Below are 27,640 nucleotides of genomic sequence, written 5' to 3' on the forward strand. Positions count from 1 at the left end.
GACAAATTACACTGTATTTGTTGTCTTTCTGATGCTTGATTCTGCTTTTTTTGGTAAATGGTAAATGGACTGCATTTATATAGCACTTTTCCATCTGCATCAGATGCTCAAAGCGCTTTACAATTATGCCTCACATACAATTACACTTTACACTGGAGGAGCTCACTTTACAATTTAATATTGATTTTCCAGTCAGGCGGGGATTTGAACTGAGGATCTTCTGGTCTCAAGCCCAACACCTTAACCACTAGACCATCACCTCCCCCTTTTTCTTTTCTCTCTGTTTGAGGTGCAGCTCCATCCAGAGATGGGTGTGGTATCTGTTCCAGAAACCGTCCTGTGCATCGGCAACATTTCCTGTATGTTAATTTTGTGAAGTGTTTTGTAATTTGTGTCTGTAGCATGGCCCAAGCAGAGGGCCACCTCTGAGTCTGGTCTGCTTGAGGCTTCTTCCTCAGGGGGAGTTTTTCCTTACCACTGTTACTGTAGGGTTGGTAAGGTTAGACCTTACTTGTGTGAAGCACCTTGAGGCAATCTTGTTGTGATTTGGAGCTATATAAATAAATGAAAATGAAATTAAATTATTTGCGATATTTCAGCCAGTTTCTGCTTCTTTTGCCCAACTTCGTGTTGTGTGTGAAGAGGCCCTTACAGTTGATTTTACATGCTTTGAGCATGACAAAGTAAAAGCACATCTTTACACAACAGTGGTTTGTGCTGCTGTTCAACAAAAAGTTCAGTTCTTAAGGGAACTAATAATTTTGATTGTGGCAGTTTTTCTTTTTTGTGAAACCATATTGTTTGTGTGTAAAGCAAAATAATGCAGAAATTCAAAATAAAACTTAGAGCACTGTGTTCATATAGCTCAAACTTCCACCAACGCTAGTTTCCAATTCCACAAATTCAAAGTCTTGTTAGAAGTCGCTTTTCATAAGCTAAAATATAATGCAAAATATAGATCAAAAGGGCTTTTCAATGTTAAAATGAAATATCAGCTAAATCAGCAATACAGATCAGATGCGGATCAAACACAGTCTATTTATTGAGAGTGCCTGTTTGAACCTTACTGTTACAAATTAGAGGGATTCAGGTGCTTTTGATTGAGAAATAATGCAAAATGTACAATGGGCTTTTCAATATTAAATTCAAATGTCCACAAAATCCTCATTCTGGATCAGATCAAGATCAAACATTGTCAGGCGATAGTGAGTGCCAGTCTGCATCTCACTTTCAAATATGAGAGTGATTGGGACACGTATGATTAAGATATGATGTAAAATGTATATTAAACTCACATGTTGCCCATGGGGATCCACAGGCTCTAGATTGGGTAGTGTTTATAAAATAGGAAGCTGACATTTTTCAAGGATGGTTAAAAAAAAAAAAAAAAAAAATCAAACTTTGGCATTCATCATACATAACACACTCAAATATGAAAGAGATTTGATCTTTTTTGACAGTTATGAATTTTTGAAAATTCATTCAGTGTTAAAGGAAAGGGATTTTTCCAATTTCTTAAATGCATATGGAAAAATTGTGGGCTCCAGTTTGCTCACAATCAAACAAAATTCTCCAAAGAGACCTCCTACAAAAGACATCCAATCATATGTCGGTCACTGGTTAGCGTTCAACTCTCACAACCATATAAGACATGTAGTGGCAGGACCCGAAAGACTCGGACATTCATTTTCCTACACAGATATGTATCACCATCAACAAATACCTCTGCCTTTGACTCCATCAGCTCTTCCCAGGTGTCTCTAAATTTCAATTTATTTTCATTTATATAGTGCCAAATCACAACAAAGTTGCCTCAAGGCGCTTCACACAAATAAGGTCTAACCTTACTAACCCCCAGAGCAAGCACACAGGCGACAGTGATAATCAATCAATTCAATCAATCAATTTTATTTATATAGCGCCAAATCACAACAAACAGTTGCCCCAAGGCGCTTTATATTGTAAGGCAAGGCCATACAATAATTACGTAAAAAAAAAACCCAACGGTCAAAACGACCCCCTGTGAGCAAGCACTTGGCGACAGTGGGAAGGAAAAACTCCCTTTTAACAGGAAGAAACCTCCAGCAGAACCAGGTTCAGGGAGGGGCAGTCTTCTGCTGGGACTGGTTGGGGCTGAGGGAGAGAACCAGGAAAAAGACATGCTGTGGAGGGGAGCAGAGATCAATCACTAATGATTAAATGCAGAGTGGTGCATACAGAGCAAAAAGAGAAAGAAACACTCAGTGCATCATGGGAACCCCCCAGCAGTCTAAGTCTATAGCAGCATAACTAAGGGATGGTTCAGCCCTAACTATAAGGTTTAGCAAAAATGAAAGTTTTAAGCCTAATCTCAAAAGTAGAGAGGGTGTCTGTCTCCCTGATCTGAATTGGGAGCTGGTTCCACAGGAGAGGAGCCTGAAAGCTGAAGGCTCTGCCTCCCATTCTACTCTTACAAACCCTAGTAACTACAAGTAAGCCTGCAGTCTGAGAGCGAAGCGCTCTATTGGGGTGATATGGTACTATGAGGTCCCTAAGATAAGATGGGACCTGATTATTCCAAACCTTATAAGTAAGAAGAAGAATTTTAAATTCTATTCTAGAATTAACAGGAAGCCAATGAAGAGAGGCCAATATGGGTGAGATATGCTCTCTCCTCCTAGTCCCCGTACTCTAGCTACAGCATTTTGAATTAACTGAAGGCTTTTCAGAGAACTTTTAGGACAACCTGATAATAATGAATTACAATAGTCCAGCCTAGAGGAAATAAATGCATGAATTAGTTTTTCAGCATCACTCTGAGACAAGACCTTTCTAATTTTAGAGATATTGCGTAAATGCAAAAAAGCAGTCCTACATATTTGTTTAATATGCGCATTGAATGACATATCCTGATCAAAAATGACTCCAAGATTTCTCACAGTATTACTAGAGGTCAGGGTAATGCCATCCAGAGTAAGGATCTGGTTACACACCATGTTTCTAAGATTTGTGGGGCCAAGTACAATAACTTCAATTTTATCTGAGTTTAAAAGCAGGAAATTAGAGGTCATCCATGTCTTTATGTTTGTAAGACAATCCTGCAGTTTAGCTAATTGGTGTGTGTCCTCTGGCTTCATGGATAGATAAAGCTGGGTATCATCTGCGTAACAATGAAAATTTAAACAATGCCATCTAATAATACTGCCTAAGGGAAGCATGTATAAAGTGAATAAAATTGGTCCTAGCACAGAACCTTGTGGAACTCCATAATTAATCTTAGTCTGTGAAGAAGATTCCCCATTTACATGAACAAATTGTAATCTATTAGATAAATATGATTCAAACCACTGCAGCGCAGTGCCTTTAATACCTATGGCATGCTCTAATCTCTGTAATAAAATTTTATGGTCAACAGTATCAAAAGCAGCACTGAGGTCTAACAGAACAAGCACAGAGATGAGTCCACTGTCTGAGGCCATAAGAAGATCATTTGTAATCTTCACTAATGCTGTTTCTGTACTATGATGAATTCTAAAACCTGACTGAAACTCTTCAAATAGACCATTCCTCTGCAGATGATCAGTTAGCTGTTTTACAACTACCCTTTCAAGAATTTTTGAGAGAAAAGGAAGGTTGGAGATTGGCCTATAATTAGCTAAGATAGCTGGGTCAAGTGATGGCTTTTTAAGTAATGGATTAATTACTGCCACCTTAAAGGCCTGTGGTACATAGCCAACTAATAAAGATAGATTGATCATATTTAAGATCAAAGCATTAAATAATGGTAGGGCTTCCTTGAGCAGCCTGGTAGGAATGGGGTCTAACAGACATGTTGATGGTTTGGATGAAGTAACTAATGAAAATAACTCAGAACAATCGGAGAGAAAGAGTCTAACCAAATACCAGCATCACTGAAAGCAGCCAAAGATAACGATACGTCTTTGGGATGGTTATGAGTAATTTTTTCTCTAATAGTTAAAATTTTATTAGCAAAGAAAGTCATGAAGTCATTACTAGTTAATTTTAAAGGAATACTCGGCTCAATAGAGCTCTGACTCTTTGTCAGCCTGGCTACAGTGCTGAAAAGAAACCTGGGGTTGTTCTTATTTTCTTCAATTAGTGATGAGTAGTAAGATGTCCTAGCTTTACAGAGGGCTTTTTTATAGAGCAACAGACTTTTTCCAGGCTAAGTGAAGATCTTCTAAATTAGTGAGACGCCATTTCCTCTCCAACTTATGGGTTATCTGCTTTAAGCTGCGAGTTTGTGAGTTATACCACAGAGTCAGGCACGTCTGATTTAAAGCTCTCTTTTCTCATGGACTCTGTGATCTCACCAACATTTGATAGTTAACAGTTGGCTGGAGATTCAGTTACAAGAAGGCGCTAAAAATGTCTAAGATGCCAGCAGAAGGACCAGCCCAATAACTGCTCAAAGTCGCTGGCCCAACATGATCGTACAGCAGAGGCATCTGGCAGATCTGAACCATCTACTGCCATAACTGCAGTGGGACAAGCTGTAGGTTTGGAGGAACAAAGCGCTTTGATTTCTCTGTAAGCAGGTTAAGGGTTACTAGACCATAGATTGTGTGTCACCTGATCACTGATTCCTCTAACAAATGCCTCCTTATCCATTCTCAGGGCCATCACAGCCTGCTTTCATTATACCTCATGCAGCCAAAAATTCCCATGAAGCTATGCACTATGACTCCTCTGAATGATAATTAGTGTCCTCAAATATGAAACACTTCCAACTGCAATGAGTAAAGTCAAACCATATCTATATCTATGCCGCTGATTTGTTTTTTTTTGTTTTGTTGTTTTTGTAGAAACAGTAATCAAAAAAGACAGCAAAACATTTTTTATGGAGTCTGCAAAACTAGGTGGTTACATACGGAAAGATATACTCATATCTTGAACCAAAGCTGTAGATGTTGAAATAGCAGCCCACTGGGATGCTCTTCAGCAGCAGCAGCAGTGTGTCCTGAAAGGTAGGAAAAGACTGAAGATCAGTGACATGTAGAAAGACTACAACAGAATTCATGAGAGAATTTACACTTGCTGAATACCCTGGCACTGGTGATGCGAGTCTGACAACTGTCACTTTCATTCATTCGACAATCCATGCTTCCAGACCGATCCAATAGGAACACAAACTCTCCACATGAGGCAACTGAAGACATAACACCCTGTGGGAACTCAGGGTACAGGCTCAGCATCACCACTGGGTCACCCATCAGAGTGCCTGAAACACATTAAAGAGACCACTGGAACCAAATCTGCCTTCTGCCTGTTCTTAGAACACATGGAACTGATCGGCTCAAATAAGACAGTTGTTAAGAAAGCAAAAACATCATTAATACCCACTCACCAGGTTTGGCAGAGGCCTGTCCTGCCTCCACCACAGCAGTGGGCTGGTGAGCATCTTTGTAATAAATCAGAAGTTCAACATCTCTATCAAACTTGTGTCCTGCCGCCAGTTTGACCTGCAGCTCGCAAAAACATTTACATATATGTGAACACTATGATCTCTTCTTCTTAGTCTAGAGGAGATCTATCACTCACAGGCACACCAACACTCTGCTCACCGTGGCCTGAGTTTGTTCTGTGTTGATGTACTGCAGAGGGTCCAGGGAACAGTTGGATTCTACTTTCAAGATTGGACGAGGAGAGGACACTTTGGCAGAGAAAGACAGACTGTAGGGAACCAAGGACACTGGCACAGAGGTCACCTGAACACTGGCACCTTCACTACCTACAAACAACATACTTTAAGTCAGACATAGCTCATCACTGGCAGCTTAATTGCAATAACTAAATGGAAGGCACGGAGATAAAGGTAAGCACCCAACTGTGTAATCAGTCATCTTGAAATGCTTATTTGCATTAAGGGCCTAATTTATTAAAATCCCATAGAAGTGCTGAATTTCATCCATTCCAAACTTTTACACATTGGAGTGGACAACAGTTTGTTAGCAATTTACTAAGAACAATTGTGCAAATGAGGATATATGTAAATGAGGATTTTGCACATATTAATGACCATAAGGCATAATGAAATTCAATCAGCCACTTGCAAGTATACACAAAATAAGATAAACACATATTTTAACTAAAAATGTAATTCATTAAACATTTACACAATCAAAAATGAATGGGCCTTGAGAATGGCTGGTCACAGAAGGTGAACAGTGTTTGGCACAATGTCACAATCAGCACCGCTCACATCTGACTGTTGGTTCAAGGCAACAATTTTCAAATGAGCATTCATATGACAGCACAATCACTCCATGGTAATGTTCTCTTCACTTTCCCATAATTGAAGAGGACATGATATGGAATGAGAATCATTTGTGTATGTTTTATATGGAAGTGTCTGGTAACTTCTGCTGTCCAAACTATTCATGGTCCTGACCACAGACTGTGGCACTGAATACTGTTAGCCACCATGAGCAACAAAGCACGGGAGCCAAACACACGCTCACAGGACCTTCTATTTACAGTCACTGGTCACTTTACTAGGAACACCTAGCTAGGACAAGGTTGGACCCCTTTCCCCTTCAGAACTGCCTTAATTCTTCATGGTATAGATTCAACAAGGTGTTGGAAACATTCCTTTGAGATGTTGGCCCATACTGACATGATAACATCATGCAGTCGGCCATTGAACCAGTCTGTCCATTCTCCTCTGTCCTCTGACATGAACAAGGCATTTTTGTCCACAGAGCTGCCGCTCACTGGATATCTTCCCTTTTTCAGATCTTTCTTTGCAAAACCTAGAGATGGCTGTGTGTGAAAATACCAGTAAAGCAACGGTTTCCATCTGCCACTAACAACCATCTCAGATTCAAAGTCACTTAAATCCCCTTTCTTCCCCATTCTGATGCTTTGGCTGAACTTCAGCAAGTCGCCTTCACAATGTCAAGATGCCTAAATGCGCTGAGATGATGCCATGTGATTGGCCGATTAGATATTTGTGTTAAGAAGCAACTGGACAGGTGTACCTAATAAAGTAGCCAGTGAGTTTATGTATCGATTATGCAAGAGATCTATGCCCTTTTTTTGGCAAGTGTTGTGGTGTTCAGTGGTGGGCACAGATAACCAAAACATTTACTTCGATAACAGATAATCAGATAACTGAAAAGTTATCCTTGATAAAGCTAAAACGATAAACCACCCAAAAATGTATCCGAAGTTACAGATAACCGATAAATTCCAGTATTGTCTCCAGTACACTTGCAACTACTAACAAGCTGATTTTGAGTTTTAACACCATGACAGGCGACAGTAGACCCAAACAATGAGTCAGCACTTCTGTCTTTGGGCGTCCCTGCTGGAAGCTCAAGTTTACTACATGGCTTCCAGCACAAACGCAGCTGAGAGGAGCCAAAAAGCTCAACTCTCTACTCAATCACAATGCTGCCATCAGGCGGAGGTCTTGGAAAATAAAGCAATGCTGACTTATGGTTTGGTGTAAATAAAATTAATACTGATAGAATAACTCCATTAATGTCAATTCTGTCATTTGTGCAAAGTTAAAATATAACATATACCTTTTAATGTTGAATAATGCACTGATTCTGAAGTTTTGTAACAAACACAGACAGATGGCAATCTGGGTAAAATGTGCCTCCGCTAACACTGATTGATTGACTCATTCATTCTATGTAAACCAATGTGAGGTGTGTCGTGGGTTGGTGTTTACAGATAAATGTGCGTTTGTAAAATACGCCACTTTTTTTTTGTAAAAAAAAAAAAAAAAAGCATTTTCAAAAAAAAAAAAAAAAAAAAAAAAAAAAAGCCAAGTTGTAATTAGATAATCGTCTGATATAACCGGTGTCAAAATAAACAGAACACTGCCATGATCTACTGGTGCCAGTGCGAGTTTTGGCCCTTTTTCAGATGATTTCTCATTCGTGTGAGAATTTTTTGGATCTCACAGAGTTTCAGGTTAATCGCGTGTCCTGCACCGTTTAGCATACATGGAGTAACGAGCTGCGTTTAACATCTCACGACCACCTCCTGATCGCCGATCGTATGGTCAGAAGAAAATAAAACCTGTTTGATATTGTGGTCAACCATCGTGAGGGTATCCTGCTGCAGAAGCGCTACAACCGTCCAACCGCTCGCACTGTGCCTGTGAAAACACAGCAGACCCATCTTGTAATTTTTTTTTTTTTTTTAACTTTGATGTCTCCCATAGAAAGTTTTTGAAAATTATGTTTGAAAAAAAAGCTTCTGTTTATGTTTTGCTTCTGAAAACACGAGTCCGACGTGTGGTTTTTGAACATACATGTGTGACAACATAAATCGTTCGCTCCGAACTTTTACACCATGCGGTTCTGCCGTACAGTTTGAGCTGGAACTGAGTACAGTGATTGAAAATATCAGCCCAGCTTCAGGGCCAATACTGTCATGAACACTACTGGCCAGTAGATGGCAGTAGAGACCTTGAAAACTTGCCAAAACAAAATTCCAGATAATCTGTGTCTGCTACATTTTTGGGCAGAATTTAAAAAATGCAAACACAATAACAACATCTATAAACCCAGAGAATATATTCACGAGAGTTTTAGGCACTAGAGTTTGATGCTGTTGTCCGTGGAGCCTGATCAGAGTGTCTCAAATGCATTTCTCATTTCGTGAACGTACTGAGATTATCCTATCCTACCTATAATGCACCTGGACACAGCATGTCCACACAAAAACCTTAAAAATTAGTGCATTACTTTAAAACTAAAACATATATCTAATATTTTCACTTCATAAAACTTCAGAGGTGGCATTAATTTAAATAACTTGTCTGAAATTATTCCATCCGTCTATCCATCCATTTTCTTCCGCTTTATCCGGAGTCGGGTCGCGGGGGCAGCAGCTCAAGCAAAGCCGCCCAGACATCCCAATCCACACACACCTCCCCCAGCTCCTCCGGGGGAACCCTAAGGCGTTCCCAAGCCAGCCGAGAGACATAGTCCCTCCAGCGTGTCCTGGGTCTTCCCCAGGGCCTCTTCCCGATGGAACATGCCCGGAACACCTCTCCAGCGAGGCGTCCAGGGGGCATCTGGAAAAGATGCCCGAGCCACCTCAACTGGCTCCTTTTGACGTGGAGGAGCAGCTGCTTGACTCCGAGCTCCTCCCGAGTGACCGAGCTCCTCACCCTATCGCCCCAGCCACCCTGCGGAGGAAACTCATCTCAGCCATTTGTACTCGCGATCTCGTTCTTTCATTCATGAGCCAAATCTCATGACCATAGGTGAGGATCGGAACGTAGATCGATCGGTAAATCGAGAGCTTTGCCCCCCCTACTCAGCTCTCTCTTCACCACGACGGTCCGATACAGCAACCGCATCACTGTAGATGCTGCACCGATCCGTCTGTCGATCTCACATTCCATCCGTCCTTCACTCGTGAACAAGACCCCAAGATACTTAAACTCCTCCACTTGAGGCAAGGACACTCCACCGACCTGAAGAGGGCAAAGCACTTTTTTCCGGTCGAAAACAATGGCCTCAAATGGAGGTGCTGATTTTCATCCCGGACGCTTCACACTCGGCTGCAAACCGCCCCAGTGCACACTGAAGGTCCTGATTTGATGAAGCCAACAGAACCACATCATCCGCAAACAGCAGAGACGAGATTCTGTGGTTCCCAAACCAGACCCCCTCTACACCCTGGCTGTGCCTAGAAATTCTGTCCATAAAGATAATGAACAGAAACGGTGACAAAGGGCCCCGGACCCCGTACTCCCGGAGCACCCCCCACAGGGTGCCCCGAGGGACACGGTCAAACGCCTTCGCCAGATCCACAAAGCACATGTGGACTGGTTGGGCGAACTCCCATGAACCCTCGAGCACCTGATGGAGCGTGTAGAGCTGGTCCAGTGTACGGCGACCAGGACGAAAACCACACTGCTCGTCCTGAATCCGAAGTTCGACTATCAATCGAATTCTCCTCTCCAGTACTCTGGAATAGATCTTACCGGGGAGGCTGAGAAGTGTGATCTCCCTGTAGTTGGAACACACCCTCCGGTCCCCCTTCTTAAACAGAGGGACCACCACCCTGGTCTGCCAATCCAGAGGCACTGTCCCCAACTGCCATGCGATGTTGCAGAGGCATGTCAGCCAAGTCCCACAACATCCAGAGATTTAAGGTACTCAGGACGGATTTCATCCACCCCAGGAGCCTTGCGAATGAGGACCTTTCTAACCACCTTGGTGACTTCGGCCTGGGTAATGGATGAGTCTGCCTGTGAGTCCCCAGTCTCTGCTTCATCTTCGGAAGACGTGACGATGGGATTGACGTGACGTGAAATTAGTTTGATTAAAATTTGAACCATAAGTTAAAAATGTATGCCTCTGGATGACTTGGGTGATATTGCCTGCCTCTGGATGACTTGGTCGCGGCTGCCTTTCTCTGGCGTTCAGCTGAGAGGCGCCTGTTTAGGCCTCTACTGGTGGTTGGCTCTCACTGCGGTATTGTATCACTTCCTGTTCCGGAGCACAGCGGTGTTTTTCTGTATCTGTTAGCTGTTTACTCTGCGCAGTTAGATTGATCTAGTTATCTAGATTACGATTTGTTTCCCAGTGTAATCTTTACGTGCCTTAACTAAAGCACTCCTTCTGCTGAATCACCTATAAATTATTTACACATTATTCACTTTGCGTGTTTTTAGGAATCCGCTAGCTTAGCGTAGCTACTAGCTCTTAGCCGATTTAGCATGGCGGCTTCTCCTGTCTCTCCCGCACTTTTCTGCTCTGGGTGTGAAATGTTTAGTTATTCCTCGGCCTCCTTTAGCAGTAACGGTACTTGTAATAAGTGTAGCTTATTCGTAGCTTTGGAGGCCAGGCTGGGCGAATTGGAGACTCGGCTCCGCACCGTGGAAAATTCTACAGTTAGCCAGGCCCCTGTAGTCGGTGCAGACCAAGGTAGCTTAACCGCCGTTAGTTCCCCCCTGGCAGATCCCGAGCAGTCGGGAAAGCAGGCTGACTGGGTGACTGTGAGGAGGAAGCGTAGCCCTAAACAGAAGCCCCGTGTACACCGTCAACCCGTTCACATCTCTAACCGTTTTTCCCCACTCGGCGACACACCCGCCGAGGATCAAACTCTGGTTATTGGCGACTCTGTTTTGAGAAATGTGAAGTTAGCGACACCAGCAACCATAGTCAATTGTCTTCCGGGGGCCAGAGCAGGCGACATTGAAGGAAATTTGAAACTGCTGGCTAAGGCTAAGCGTAAATTTGGTAAGATTGTAATTCACGTCGGCAGTAATGACACCCGGTTACGCCAATCGGAGGTCACTAAAATTAACATTAAATCGGTGTGTAACTTTGCAAAAACAATGTCGGACTCTGTAGTTTTCTCTGGGCCCCTCCCCAATCGGACCGGGAGTGACATGTTTAGCCGCATGTTCTCCTTGAATTGCTGGCTGTCTGAGTGGTGTCCAAAAATGAGGTGGGCTTCATAGATAATTGGCAAAGCTTCTGGGGAAAACCTGGTCTTGTTAGGAGAGACGGCATCCATCCCACTTTGGATGGAGTAGCTCTCATTTCTAGAAATCTGGCCAATTTTCTTAAATCCTCCAAACCGTGACTATCCAGGGTTGGGACCAGGAAGCAGAGTTGTAGTCTTACACACCTCTCTGCAGCTTCTCTCCCCCTGCCATCCCCTCATTACCCCATCCCCGTAGAGACGGTGCCTGCTCCCAGACCACCAATAACCAGCAAAAATCTATTTAATCATAAAAATTCCAAAAAAAAAAATAATATAGCACCTTCAACTGCACCACAGACTAAAACAGTTAAATGTGGTCTATTAAACATTAGGTCTCTCTCTTCTAAGTCCCTGTTGGTAAATGATATAATAATTGATCAACATATTGATTTATTCTGCCTAACAGAAACCTGGTTACAGCAGGATGAATATGTTAGTTTAAATGAGTCAACACCCCCGAGTCACACTAACTGTCAGAATGCTCGTAGCACGGGCCGGGGCGGAGGATTAGCAGCAATCTTCCATTCCAGCTTATTAATTAATCAAAAACCCAGACAGAGCTTTAATTCATTTGAAAGCTTGTCTCTTAGTCTTGTCCATCCAAATTGGAAGTCCCAAAAACCAGTTTTATTTGTTATTATCTATCGTCCACCTGGTCGTTACTGTGAGTTTCTCTGTGAATTTTCAGACCTTTTGTCTGACTTAGTGCTTAGCTCAGATAAGATAATTATAGTGGGCGATTTTAACATCCACACAGATGCTGAGAATGACAGCCTCAACACTGCATTTAATCTATTATTAGACTCTATTGGCTTTGCTCAAAAAGTAAATGAGTCCACCCACCACTTTAATCATATCTTAGATCTTGTTCTGACTTATGGTATGGAAATAGAAGACTTAACAGTATTCCCTGAAAACTCCCTTCTGTCTGATCATTTCTTAATAACATTTACATTTACTCTGATGGACTACCCAGCAGTAGGGAATAAGTTTCATTACACTAGAAGTCTTTCAGAAAGCGCTGTAACTAGGTTTAAGGATATGATTCCTTCTTTATGTTCTCTAATGCCATATAACAACACAGTGCAGAGTAGCTACCTAAACTCTGTAAGGGAGATAGAGTATCTCGTCAATAGTTTTACATCCTCATTGAAGACAACTTTGGATGCTGTAGCTCCTCTGAAAAAGAGAGCTTTAAATCAGAAGTGTCTGACTCCGTGGTATAACTCACAAACTCGTAGCTTAAAGCAGATAACCCGTAAGTTGGAGAGGAAATGGCGTCTCACTAATTTAGAAGATCTTCACTTAGCCTGGAAAAAGAGTCTGTTGCTCTATAAAAAAGCCCTCCGTAAAGCTAGGACATCTTTCTACTCATCACTAATTGAAGAAAATAAGAACAACCCCAGGTTTCTTTTCAGCACTGTAGCCAGGCTGACAAAGAGTCAGAGCTCTATTGAGCTGAGTATTCCATTAACTTTAACTAGTAATGACTTCATGACTTTCTTTGCTAACAAAATTTTAACTATTAGAGAAAAAATTACTCATAACCATCCCAAAGACGTATCGTTATCTTTGGCTGCTTTCAGTGATGCCGGTATTTGGTTAGACTCTTTCTCTCCGATTGTTCTGTCTGAGTTATTTTCATTAGTTACTTCATCCAAACCATCAACATGTTTATTAGACCCCATTCCTACCAGGCTGCTCAAGGAAGCCCTACCATTATTTAATGCTTCGATCTTAAATATGATCAATCTATCTTTGTTAGTTGGCTATGTACCACAGGCTTTTAAGGTGGCAGTAATTAAACCATTACTTAAAAAGCCATCACTTGACCCAGCTATCTTAGCTAATTATAGGCCAATCTCCAACCTTCCTTTTCTCTCAAAAATTCTTGAAAGGGTAGTTGTAAAACAGCTAACTGATCATCTGCAGAGGAATGGTCTATTTGAAGAGTTTCAGTCAGGTTTTAGAATTCATCATAGTACAGAAACAGCATTAGTGAAGGTTACAAATGATCTTCTTATGGCCTTGGACAGTGGACTCATCTCTGTGCTTGTTCTGTTAGACCTCAGTGCTGCTTTTGATACTGTTGACCATAAAATTTTATTACAGAGATTAGAGCATGCCATAGGTATTAAAGGCACTGCGCTGCGGTGGTTTGAATCATATTTGTCTAATAGATTACAATTTGTTCATGTAAATGGGTAATCTTCTTCACAGACTAAAGTTAATTATGGAGTTCCACAAGGTTCTGTGCTAGGACCAATTTTATTCACTTTATATATGCTTCCCTTAGGCAGTATTATTAGACGGTATTGCTTAAATTTTCATTGTTACGCAGATGATACCCAGCTTTATCTATCCATGAAGCCAGAGGACACACACCAATTAGCTAAACTGCAGGATTGTCTTACAGACATAAAGACATGGATGACCTCTAATTTCCTGCTTTTAAACTCAGATAAAACTGAAGTTATTGTACTTGGCCCCACAAATCTTAGAAACATGGTGTCTAACCAGATCCTTACTCTGGATGGCATTACCCTGACCTCTAGTAATACTGTGAGAAATCTTGGAGTCATTTTTGATCAGGATATGTCATTCAAAGCGCATATTAAACAAATATGTAGGACTGCTTTTTTGCATTTACGCAATATCTCTAAAATCAGAAAGGTCTTGTCTCAGAGTGATGCTGAAAAACTAATTCATGCATTTATTTCCTCTAGGCTGGACTATTGTAATTCATTATTATCAGGTTGTCCTAAAAGTTCCCTAAAAAGCCTTCAGTTAATTCAAAATGCTGCAGCTAGAGTACTGACGGGGACTAGAAGGAGAGAGCATATCTCACCTATATTGGCCTCTCTTCATTGGCTTCCTGTTAATTCTAGAATAGAATTTAAAATTCTTCTTCTTACTTATAAGGTTTTGAATAATCAGGTCCCATCTTATCTTAGGGACCTCGTAGTACCATATCACCCCAATAGAGCGCTTCGCTCTCAGACTGCAGGCTTACTTGTAGTTCCTAGGGTTTGTAAGAGTAGAATGGGAGGCAGAGCCTTCAGCTTTCAGGCTCCTCTCCTGTGGAACCAGCTCCCAATTCAGATCAGGGAGACAGACACCCTCTCTACTTTTAAGATTAGGCTTAAAACTTTCCTTTTTGCTAAAGCTTATAGTTAGGGCTGGATCAGGTGACCCTGAACCATCCCTTAGTTATGCTGCTATAGACGTAGACTGCTGGGGGGTTCCCATGATGCACTGTTTCTTTCTCTTTTTGCTCTGTATGCACCACTCTGCATTTAATCATTAGTGATCGATCTCTGCTCCCCTCCACAGCATGTCTTTTTCCTGGTTCTCTCCCTCAGCCCCAACCAGTCCCAGCAGAAGACTGCCCCTCCCTGAGCCTGGTTCTGCTGGAGGTTTCTTCCTGTTAAAAGGGAGTTTTTCCTTCCCACTGTAGCCAAGTGCTTGCTCACAGGGGGTCGTTTTGACCGTTGGGGTTTTACATAATTATTGTATGGCCTTGCCTTACAATATAAAGCGCCTTGGGGCAACTGTTTGTTGTGATTTGGCGCTATATAAAAAAAATTGATTGATTGATTGATATCAGTATGGGGTTAAAAGAAATGATTTTTTTTTTTGGTGACCAGTTCTCCTTTGCTTGCAGAGGATAGAATGGTTTCTTCTAGAAGTAGCTCTCCTCTGTTTGAAGAGGGTAGAACTACACATCTGCAACAAAATATCTAACAGGTAGGTGCTCAACTGATTTTAAATTTTATAAGTGTTTGTAGCTGTTCAGCTTTGTTTACCACGTTAACGGTCTAAAAATTATCAGACAAAAATTTATTGGAAGATAATTAGTCCGATAATGGTTTTCAAAGTTATCTGAAAAGCTAATCTGATAATGAAAACATTATCTTCGATAATTATCGGTTATCGGATGATCGAGACTACAGGCCTTTATTGAGGCAAACCTGCGTACGTTTTCCACCGCAGGGACCCTGTCCATGCTACCACACACTTCTAATGCTATTAGCTCCTCTTCAGTGGCATCAAGAAGCAGTTTACTGAGAGTTTTAGCTGTTCATGGTTCCTACAGCTTAAGGCAGGATAGATTTCAAACAATAATGACAAATTAGGGTGCGGGTAGAGGGTGCAATTGAAATGGCCGAGAGTTGGGAACAAATTTCCCTGACTATTTATTGTGTCATCGATCATTGTTACTGGCACAAGCCACGCTAAAAATGTTCCCTGAAAAGCCCATTTTCATTAAATTTATACTTCCAAGTGTCTTTGTTCTGAGCTTTGCAGGAGCAAACAAGAGAGTCCTTTGTTTCATCATCTGGTTTGTGTAGCATTAAGAGTGGCTTTCACTGAATTCCAAGAATACAAAACAAAAAGATAGGTGGCTATTTATTTTCATATTTTTAATTGCAATGTCAGAACAAAACATAAATAAAATTCTACCTTTGAAAGAATGACTTATTACATATCAATTAAAGCCTCTTTTTAAGATCAATGAATTCAGTGCCTTTGGTGACTTTTATTATGAATCTACAGGAATCCTATCTGTTATCCTGCATCATCGAGATCAAAATATGATTTTACACAGAAGAACTCTATTAGGAAAAAAATATTTGTTCATCCAACATGATGTTTTGCAAAGCTGGTATGACTAGTTGAGGTCATAGTTTCTATTCACCAAACCTTGTGATTGATATTCTGGTTTGCCCAGGCAGTTTGAAACTCTATAAATCAAAGTATCATACACGTCAAACTCTGATACAGTTCACACACCTATCTTTGCATTAGTCATAGCTATTGCACCTTTATGAAACAGCAGGAGGGGTGTGCAAGAAGCTGAATTTAAAGGTTTGCAAACCACTGTTTACCCTGCGGTTGGTATCGAGGGTTGAGCACAGCAGGAAGACAAAACCTCAGCCCGTCATCAGCCTGCACAGCCAGCTCAGTGACGTACTCCAGCCTGATGGAGGCGCTCTCTCCTGGAGGCAGACTGCCCACACTCAGAGTGAATATATCTGGGCTCTGCTCGCTCTCCTCCAATAAGAAGGCCTGCTGACCGGAGCTCAGCGCATCATCATACTCCTCACGAGCCTGAACACATGATACATGATACATTTAAAAAAATCTTTTTGATGCTTTTGGTTGTAAAACAAGATATCAGCTGCAGTGAAAATCTACTTTTTAGCTCACCTTCTGTTTCTCCCGCACCTCAGCTACAATCTGAGTCTGTCCAATCTTAGCGCTGAAATGACAGACGGCAGCATCTCCAGGCAGAGGGAAGACAAAAACAGCCTCTATAGGTTTGTCCTCCTTGTTCTCATAGTGCAGAGTGGAAACCACTGTAGCCACATGGTCTCTCACCTCCACCTCCACCGCCACACTCTTCAGAGGAACTGACAGACAAAAAACACACAGTGAACACAAGGGGAAGACATACACAGACTAAAACATTCTCCAGTGATTGATGTCAATGGGCCTCATGCAAAAACATTTTTATAAACTACCCTCCACCCAATTTCCCTTATATTGTTTACTATGATCAACTCACACAGGGGTGTCACCCCAGTTTCAGTAAAATGAACCTAAATTCAGAAACGTGGGAAAATCTTGTGGGAACATTAAAGCCACCTGTGTGTAAAACACCAAGCACAGTCGCAAGGACAGTGGATTAGCAGAAACAACTGTGTGACTTGTCTATATATGCCAGAAGTATCTAATCAGAACACAAAGGAATTTGCCACAAAAAAGTCAGGAATTTATACCAGTATATCTAATTTATATCAGAATATGTGGAATTAAGAAACCTGCAAAACCCAGTGAATAAAACAAGACAATTCAAGTGATGTTAATGCTGTTTTCCCCAAGAGGGCCAGACTTTGTCACCAAAATAAGAATGTCATAGGGTACCGCAGTCTCATCTGAACCTTGCGTGATGTCACGGGATTTGACCACTTAGGGGGAGCTCCACCCCGTTGCTCAATACATACACAGCATAATTTCACAAAATAAATAAATGGTGTACTGTTTTGTTTTCAGCTGCAATTTTTGATCCTACATTGTCTTTTGACTTCCACATTAGAGATATCACAAGGACTGGTTTCTTCCACCTGCGAAATATAGTGAAGATTCATCCCATCCTGTCTGTGGCTGATGCTGAGACCCTGATTCATTGGTTCAAAATCCTCCTGCCAGACTTTTGACAAGAAGCTGAAACTTTGACCACATTACACGCATTTTGGCATCTCTTCACTGGCTTCGTGTCCCTGTGAGATCAGATTTTAAGGTGGGGAGGGTGATGGTCTAGTGGAGGGGAGGTGATGGTCTAGTGGTTAAGGTGTTGGGCTTGAGTCCAGAAGATCATGGGTTCAAATCCCTGCCTGAATGGAAAATCACTAAGGGCCCTTGGGCAAGGCCTTTAATCCCCTATTGCTCCCGTTGTGTAGTGAGCGCCTTGTATGGCAGCACCCTGACATCGGGGTGAATGTGAGGCATAATTGTAAAGCTGCTGAGCACCACCCGTACCACACTGTGATGCAGTACGTCAGGATGCTCTCGATGGTGGCTCTGTAGAACAACACCAGCAGCTTCTCCTTCAGATTGTTTCTCCTGAGCACCCTCAGGAAGTGGAGTCGCTGCTGGGCTTTCTTTACCACCACTGTGGTGTTGGTAGTCCAGGAGAGGCTGTCAGAGAGCTGCACTCCCAGGAACCTGATGGAGCTGACCCTCTTCACACAGTCCCCTTGGATGTAGAGCGGGGCTGGGTCAGCCCTGTTCTTCCTGAAGTCCAGAATTATCTCTTTTGTTTTTGTGGTGTTCAGCGGCAGGTTATTAGCTGAACACCATGCTGTCAGTCGATTTACCTCATCTCTGTAGTCGGTCTCATCCCCCCCTGAGATGAGCCCAATCACGGTGGTATCATCCGCAAACTTTGTGATGGTGTTTGTGGGATGGGTCGGAGAGCAGTCGTGTGTATAAATGGTGAACAGGAGGGGGCTCAGTACGCAGCTTTGAGGGGAACCGGTGCTGAGTGCGATGGTGGAGGAAAGGTGGGGGCCAAGTTTCACGGACTGTGGGCGGTTTGTGAGCTGCAACATCAAAATACAAGCTTAGCGCAAATAAGCAGGAAGATGGCTGAGTTAAAGTCTTTGCAACAACTGAAGCGCGAAAGGACGACAGCTAAGCAAAGGCTCTCTTGGCTGGCAAACTCAATAGTGAAGTCATGTTCAAAAATGTTAGCAGAAGAACTTGTGGAAGCCTTCAATAAGATTACAGTGGCGGCAGATAAGGTGATGGAAGCCAACGATGAGTTGGAAGCTATGTATGTTGAGACAAATGAGGAAGGGGAGGAGAAGATCCCCGAAGAGAACTGGGCTTTGGATATAAAGAGGGTCGTGGACGAGTGTGAGGAGAAACTTGGGGAGATTGAGGGGGTCATTCAGAAGGTCCTATGGAACAATTTTGGCAGCCCAGAGTTTTCTCTTGCTCTGGGAACAGCTGAAAGGGAGAGCAAGCAGCTTTTGACAGGTCGCCCAGACGTAAAGTTGGAGGTGTATGAACCCATGTTAAATAATCTTGAAGGTTTTGTAAAAGCGGCCAAAGAAGCTCTTCGGAAATGGAGCCGCTGGATCCCTGCTGCGGAGTGGAGTGATGTTCAGGAACGTATATGGAGCTTGGAAGCCTCCATACCTGAGTTGGTCTTGGGAAAAGCTGAATTGATGCAGGCGAAACTTGAGCAAAGTTGTTTATCTCTGGGACCACCCTGTCTCCAGTCAGCAGCCATAAAGTTGAGACCAACAGCCCTGCCAACGTTTGATGGAAATAAATGGAACTTTTACTCCTGGAGAAAGGATTGGAAGGCACTCTAAAAGCAAGGGGAGCCTATTGGCTCTAAGGAAGTAAAGAAATTCCAGCTTTTGGACAGTCTTGAGGAAAAGGAACGAGACCTTCGCTTGTCGACATATGGAAGGGCTGATGAAATCTTCCATGTCCTCGAAAACAGATTTGGAAACAAGACCACAATTGCCTTAGAAATTGTTGAGGACCTACAGGCGCTGCCACCAGTCATCAACCTAGGAAAATAGTGGACATGATTCAAATGATTGAAAAGGCTTTGCAGGATCTCAGAGAGTTGGGAAATACAGGCACCCTGAAAAATCCACTCATCAGAAGTAGAGGAGACTGTGTCGCCTGATGACAGGTTTGATGAACTCTTGAAGTTTCTGAAAAAGCAGGAGAGGATCTATGAACAATTGGATTTACACAATTTAAGGGATGATGATCCTGGTAGAAGAGAGCCAAAGATCCCACAAAGGTATGCCCGGACAAAGGCCACCAAATCGTTTACCCCGCAAGCTTGTGTTGTGTGTGGAGAAAGTGGCCACAGGAAGAAGTTGTTCTACTGTAAAAAGTTCAAAACCCTCAAGTTAGCAGAAAAGAAAGAAGCAGTAAGGAGGCTTGGAGCTTGTGGGAAATGTTTAGAGGTGCCTAATGTTGATGAAGAGTGCAAAACAACCTTTCTGTGCAGAAATGAGGCATGTCAGGATTCTTAGACCCAAACTCATCACTACTACCTCTGTTCCAAATTTGGAAGCAAGGGCAGTGATCAAAAAGGCCAAAACTGAGCCCAGTGGGAGGTGGAGGAAGAAAGTACACAGAGGAACAGCTTCTGGCCAGGCTGCCTCCAGAGATTGCACAGGAGTGTCGGAACGTCTTTTGTAATACTGTCTCAAAAACATTTAGTGCAACTGCACCTGGGCGTAGTTTACTGGCTGAGAATGGGCTTCATGAATACCCAGTTATAATGATGATCTTGGAGGTCACTGCAAATGCTGGACAAAAAAAAAAGAAAAAAAAAAGACTTTGATAGACTTGGCATCTGACACCAATTACATTACTCACGAGACTGCTGACAAACTAGGTTTGAGAAGTAGGGAAGTGACACTCATAGTCCACAGTGTTGGTGGGATGTAAGTCATTGTGAACACAAAACGATACCTCCTGAATATCTGGGTCACAACATCAAAGGGTACCCTAAGATCACATCAGCATGTTTGTTATGGGCTCAAAAGTATTGCGGAGGTAAATAGTCACGTGTCACCCAAGAAACTGCAAAAAATATTTCCTGGTTTTCCCCTCCAAGAGTTGGTCTGACTCACACAAATCAAACTTCTCATCAGCCATAAGGAGGGCCAACTGGTCCCTCAAAAGGTACGTTGTGTCGGGGATCTGGTTTTGTGGGATGCCCCTCTTGGCAAAACAATGGGTAGCTCACACCCAGACCTGCTGGAAGAGGTCACAGCCACAGCTCAGGACGCATTTCGCAGGCTCCATGCAAACTGTAGCAACCAAGTACAGAGAGGTTACCTCCAAAAGTCCAGACCCATTACAACAAATCATTCTGGCTACTACAACAGCCTCTAATTGGGATTTTATGGATTGGTGGAGGTGGGATAGCGTCTGAGCCGCCTGTGAACCCAGGTGTGGCGGTTGTAGATGTGGAAACTGTTAGCCTGGAGGGAAAGAGATGACACTTTCTGAGGAGCACAAATTGGAGCAAATAAGGAGTGGATTGACATATGTGACCGGAGATCATGATAGTGAGGAGCCACAGTGGCATGCCAAGTACCCCTGGGTGGAGGATCCGGTAACATTGCTTAATAATCAAAGGGCTGTCGAAGCAATGTTCCTAAGGACTGAAAAGCAATTGGCAAAAGAACTGGAATGGAAGGTGGCTTATAAAGCACTCCATGAGATGGTTGACAGGACAGCTGCAGTTAAGCTCTCAAAAGAGCAGCTAGAGAAATGGACTGGGTTAGTGTGGTATATTAACCATCTTAAAGCGCCAAACCCCCATTCAGTTACTACGCCAGTTCCTCATGTATGGAACAGCAGTCAAAAGTTCAGGGGCCAGAGTCTAAATGACCATCCTCTTGAAAGGCCCCGATGTCCTGAATAACATCCGAGCTGTCCTCCTACGATTCCAGGAAGGTATGTTTGCCGCGCTCAGGGACATCAAGAAGATGTATAATTCACTTTGGCTTGAAGACCAAGAAGTCCATATGCATCGGTTCCTGTGGAGAGACTCTGAAGGTGAGGACATTCAGGAGTATGTCATCACAAGGGTTAACATTGGTGCCAAACCGGAATTAACCTATCATCATAGTTCTCCCAAACCAACTTACAGAGAAGGATAATAAAGCATTGGGTCTTGTCTATGACCCAGAAGAGGACAAGCTCCATCTGATGGTTACTGTGAACCTCTCTCAGAAGAAAAAGATAATGCGGTTGGGAGAAAATCTGTTGAAAAATTAGGTAAGGGCACAGGCACCGAACCCGCTCACTCGAAGACAACTCTTAAGTCAAGTCTCTGGGCTGTACGATCCACTCGGGCTTGCAACACCAGTCAAGCAGAAGGGGGCTATCTTGGTGAGAAGGGCCTTTCAAGAAGGGAAGGTACAGTATAGCCCATCAGAAAACACATGGGACACGCCTTTATCCGATGGTCTTCGGGAAGATGCTATTCGCTTAATGGAAGACTACATGGAACTGCAGCAGTTGAGATTCGCGAGGTCTTTGACACCTGACCCAACTGCGGAGCCCTGTGGAATTACGTTCTCGGATGGCAGCCAGCACTCGTATGGTGCTGTGTTATACCTGCGGTGGACAGGCCCAAGAGATGTGACTATACGGTTGGTCAAATCTAAGGCCAAGTTGACACCTTTGGACCATAAAGGTGATGCAGTCAAGGCGGAGTTTTGTGGAGCGGTTTATGCTGCCTGCCTCAAAAAGTATTTTCAGAGACACTGCAGAATTCGTGTTGAGAAATGGTTTCACTTGGTTGATAGCTGGACTGTTCTTGGAGCAATTCAACGTGAAAGCTATGCTATCAAACATTCTTTGCCAATAAAATTGGAGAAACTCAAGGCAGCACAAACATCCAAGACTGGTGGTGGATCCCTGGACCACTCAATATAGCGGACATTATTACAAGAGGGGCAGAGCCGAGAGACCTGGATGAAGGTTCCAGGTGGCAGATGGGCCCAGAGTTTTTAAACCTCTCTGAAAGTGAGTGGCCGGTAAAGTCTGCTAAAGATGTTGCTGTTGAGGCAAGAGGAAATACTGTACGGATCCAGAAGAAAGCTTTTGTTGCTGCTCCAACCCAGGCCAGGGCAGAATTAGAGCCCAAGAAGAATCTGGCTCTGATCAAAGCAGATCTGCATAGGCCACCTCCTGGGGCCGCAGCTATGAAGCTGCTGGATGAAAAGAGGTTCAGTAACCCAACTTGCCTGATAAAAGCATTGGCATTTGTTTGGAGCTACAAAAAAAAGTTCCTGCAAGTCAAAGCCAAGGGAAGATCAAAGTGGGAGGCAATCCAGTCGACCGGTGCTGTTACTGTACCTGAGAGAGACGATGCCTTCCGAGATTTATGTTTTGCAGCCCAAGAAGGAGCAAATTTCCCCAGTACCACAACAAATCGCCTGGTTGTGTTCAGGGACGAAACTACCGGGCTGTTGGTGTGTGGAGGCAGGATTCAGCGTTGGATACAAGACTGTTCCTCTGATCCGTTTGATGCTTGGCTGAGGGATTCTGCTCGCCCGCCAAAGTCATCAAGAAGGGCATGAAGGAGTTGCCGGAACCCTGCTAAGAATGTGACAGAAGACTTGGGTTGTACAAGGGAATGAAGGTCTGGAGAGTTGTGTTTTGATGCATGGCAAGCAGGGCCTTACACGTTGATGTGGCCACAGAAATCTTCTTCATAACCTATCAAAGGGTTGTGTCCATCTGAGGCCATCCCCTTAAAGTCTGGTCAGATCCAGAGTCCAACTTTATCGGTGCAAGAGCTGTACTGAAAAATCTGTATTGTTTCCTGCAAAATCAAGATACTGAAAGTTTTGAGGAATATGCTGCAAAGAACATAACGAGTTAGACATGGAAAGTGCTCCCAGCTGATTCACCACATAGAAATGGTGCAGCTGAAGCTGCTGTACAGATCACCAAAAGAGCTCTTCAAAGATTAGGCAAGACAATAAATCTCACTTTTAATGAGTTCCTGACAGCAATTGAGTTCCTGACAGCAATTCAGTTGGCAGCTAATCTTGCAAATGAACAGCCAATTGATGCAAGAATTCAGAGTCGAGAGGACCGTATTCAGTATGTGATGCCAAATGCACTCCTCTTGGGTAGAGCTTCTCAGGATGGTGACTTTAAGTCCTTTGATTTTGCCAATTATCCCTACAAGCATCTCCAGGAGATTCAAACCCAGGTTAACATCTTCTGGAAAGCTTGGTCTCAGCTCGCTGGCCCAAATCTCTTCATTCGGCAAAAGTGGCATACTACTGAGAGGAATCTCGCTGTGGGTGATGTGGTTTGGCTTTATGATCAGAATGCCTTATGAGGACAATAAGCGAAGTGCGCAATGCATCTGCGCATGCGTGGGTCAAACAGGGGCAAAAATCCCAACTACCAAACTCACACCGCTCCCACTGAATTTCGTATACAGTAGCGTTAGCGAACTGTAAAAGTTAAGGCGTACAGGGATTGTTTCAAAGGCTTTAAGCCTTAGGCAATGAATACAATGACAGGTGCGCATTGTGCTGTTTTCAAATGCTCGAACGGAATTTATAGGCTTGAAAGTTGGCTGAAAACACATGATTGCAAAGCTCCGCCGAGTCCACACATAGACAGAAAGAAGAAGAAATGTGGTTGTAAACCTCCGTTCATTCTACACAATTTCCCCACAGAAAAGAAAGATCCAGACGGACGTAAAAGATGGATTAAAATTATAAGTGCCTTGCACACATTTATTTTGTCAATATCCTGAAACTGTGCTCAATTATAATGTGGTTGATGACGCAGTTTTCGTGCATCAGCTTATGACTGTAATGTCACGCCATGAATGACATGGCGCGTAATATTGTAATATTAGATAGATACTTTTTTTATCCGGCACACAAAATATTCAAATAGAAAAAATGAACAATTCCACAAACTCAAAACTAGTGAGTCCGAAAGGGTGTGGGCTGAAGCAAAGCTTATCAGCGCCCACCCCTGCTAGTACAAGTCCATCAATTCTAATCACTCATATTTACATAAATACAAATTCACTACTACATGTCAACACACAGAGATACACATCAATACACTATTCACTTATAATTATATTTATATAGTACCAGATCACAACAAAGTCAACTCAAGGCACTTTACGCAAGTAAGGACTAACCTTACCAACCAACCTTACCAACCCCCAGAGCAAGCACTAGGCAACTGTAGTGAGGGAAAAACTCCCTATAAGGAAGAAACCTCAAGCAGACCAGACTCTTGGGAGTGACCCTCTGCTTGGGCCGTGCCATATATACGTATATACACACACACTCAAAAATATAAACACAACACTTTTGGTTTTGCTCCCATTTTGTATGACATGAACTCAAAGATCTAAAACTTTTTCCACATACACAATATCACCATTTCCCTCAAATATTGTTCACAAACCAGTCTAAATCTATGATAGTGAGCACTTCTCCTTTGCTGAGACAATCCATCCCACCTCACAGGTGTGCCATATAAAGATGCTGATTAGACACCAAGATTAGTGCACAGGTGTGCCTTAGACTGCCCACAATAAAAGGCCACTCTGAAAGGTGCAGTTTTATCACACAGCACAATGCCACAGATGTTGCAAGATTTGAGGGAGCGTGCAATTGGCATGCTGACAGCAGGAATGTCAACCAGAGCTGTTGCTCGTGCATTGAATGTTCATTTCTCTACCATAAGCCGTCTCCAAAGGCGTTTCAGAGAATTTGGCAGTACATCCAACCAGCCTCACAACCGCAGACCACGTGTAACCGCACCAGCCCAGGACCTCCACATCCAGCATGTTCACCTCCAAGATCGTCTGACACCAGCCACTCGGACAGCTGCTGAAACAATCGGTTTGCATAACCAAAGAATTTCTGCACAAACTGTCAGGGAAGCTCATCTGCATGCTCGTCGTCCTCATCGGGGTCTCGACCTGACTCCAGTTCGTCGTCGTAACCGACTTGAGTGGGCAAATGCTCACATTCACTGGCGTTTGGCACGTTGGAGAAGTGTTCTCTTCACGGATGAATCCTGGTTCACACTGTTCAGGGCAGACGGCAGACAGCGTGTGTGGCGTCGTGTGGGTGAGCGGTTTTCTGATGTCAATGTTGTGGATCGAGTGGCCCATGGTGGCGGTGGGGTTATGGTATGGGCAGGCGTCTGTTATGGATGAAGAACACAGGTGCATTTTATTGATGGCATTTTGAATGCACAGAGATACCGTGACGAGATCCTGAGGCCCATTGTTGTGCCATACATCCAAGAACATCACCTCATGTTGCAGCAGGATAATGCACGGCCCCCATGTTGCAAGGATCTGTACACAATTCTTGGAAGCTGAAAATGTCCCAGTTCTTACATGGCCGGCATACTCACCGGACATGTCACCCACTGAGCATGTTTGGGATGCTCTGGACCGGCGTATACGACAGCGTGTACCAGTTCCTGCCAATATCCAGCAACTTCACACAGCCATTGAAGAGGAGTGGACCAACATTCCACAGGCCACAATTGACAACCTGATCAACTCTATGCGAAGGAGATGTGTTGCACTGCATGAGGCAAATGGGGGTCACACCAGATACTGACTGGTATCCCCCCCCATTAAAACAAAACTGCACCTTCCAGAGTGGCCTTTTATTGTGGACAGTCTAAGGCACACCTGTGCACTAATCATGGTGTCTAATCAGCATCTTGATATGGCACACCTGTGAGGTAGAATGGATTATCTCAGCAAAGGAGAAGTGCTCACTATCACAGATTTAGACTGGTTTGTGAACAATATTTGAGGGAAATGGTGATATTGTGTATGTGGAAAAGGTTTTAGATCTTTGAGTTCATCTCATACAAAATGGGAGCAAAACCAAAAGTGTTGCGTTTATATTTTTGTTGACTGTACATATATACTTTACATACATATATACACATACATACATACACACGCATACACACACATTCAAATATACAATAAGTCCCACTTATAAATTGAACATTCCCTATAAATCAAATTATATTGCTTCTTTATGATACCTAGACATGATGTTCTTTTTGAGTAGTTTCTTAAGGTACCACTCATTCTAACCTCTGTAGAACATTCGTTCCATTTCTTCACTCCAACCACAGACACACAAAACCCTTTACATTTGTTCTTACTGGTGGTCTCATAAAACTGCACAACCTCTTAAACTATAACTGGATTCCTCAATCTGAACAGGACTCTGGACATGTCCCGGTAAGGCTTGGGTTTTCGCTCGAAACAAAGTTTGAATTGCAATGTAATCGACCAAATCTATGAATTTTAATAAATTTAAAGACAAATAGAGAATGAGTTGGTTCACGATAATGTTTATTGCAGATGATTCGTATGGCTCGTTTTTGCAAAAGGAATATTGGATTGGTGTTTGATTTGTGTTTCCCCATGACTCAACACAATATGTCATATATGGTACCATCAGAGAATGATATAAAGTAAGTAACCCTTCTTGTGGCAGTACGTCTTTGACTTTATACAAAATGGCTATAGTTTTTGACAATTTTGATTTGACATAATTTATATGTCGTTTCCAGCTAAGTTCATTATCAATTATAACACCTAAAAATGTATTCTCTGTTACTAACTCAATTTCCTTATTGTTTATAGTTAAATTTTTACATTTGGGTGCCTGTTTATTTCCAAATATAATACAAGTGGTTTTCCCAAGGTTGAGTGACAACTTATTAGCATTAAACCAAGCCTTAAATTTTTCCAGTTCTTTCTCCACTATGTCCAGAAGCTGTTCAAGATTTTCACCGCTACAGAACACAGTTGTATCATCCGCAAAAAGGACACATCTCAGTGAACTCAACACCCAACTTATATCATTTATATAGAGTATAAACAACAAAGGACCCAGCACTGAGCCCTACGGCACCCCACATGTGACTTCCCTGAGTTCAGAATTTGTATTATTGAATTGAACATACTGAAATCTGCCTTGTAAATAACTAGTTATCCATTCATATGCCAGACCTCTGATTCCGTATTTTTGCAGTTTATAGTATTCCATGGTTAATTGTGTCAAACGCTTTCTGT

The 27,640-nt window shown here is 42.8% G+C and overlaps 1 protein-coding gene across 1 annotated transcript in view; it reads right to left on the bottom strand.

Moving 5' to 3' along the window:
• Nucleotides 1–27,640, bottom strand: part of LOC117508265 (von Willebrand factor A domain-containing protein 5A-like) — a 62,644-nt gene that overhangs the window by 9,951 nt on the left and 25,053 nt on the right. Inside the window, exons 3-8 of the mRNA XM_034167947.1 lie at nt 16,678–16,880; nt 16,356–16,578; nt 5,565–5,731; nt 5,348–5,462; nt 5,046–5,221; nt 4,872–4,960 (exon numbers count right to left, since the gene is read on the bottom strand). Of these exons, the coding sequence (XP_034023838.1) occupies nt 4,872–4,960; nt 5,046–5,221; nt 5,348–5,462; nt 5,565–5,731; nt 16,356–16,578; nt 16,678–16,880 (973 nt within the window). The remainder of the gene's footprint in view (nt 1–4,871; nt 4,961–5,045; nt 5,222–5,347; nt 5,463–5,564; nt 5,732–16,355; nt 16,579–16,677; nt 16,881–27,640) is intronic.

The sequence above is a fragment of the Thalassophryne amazonica genome, chromosome 4 (genome assembly GCF_902500255.1).
Source record: "Thalassophryne amazonica chromosome 4, fThaAma1.1, whole genome shotgun sequence".
Lineage (NCBI taxonomy): Eukaryota > Metazoa > Chordata > Actinopteri > Batrachoidiformes > Batrachoididae > Thalassophryne > Thalassophryne amazonica.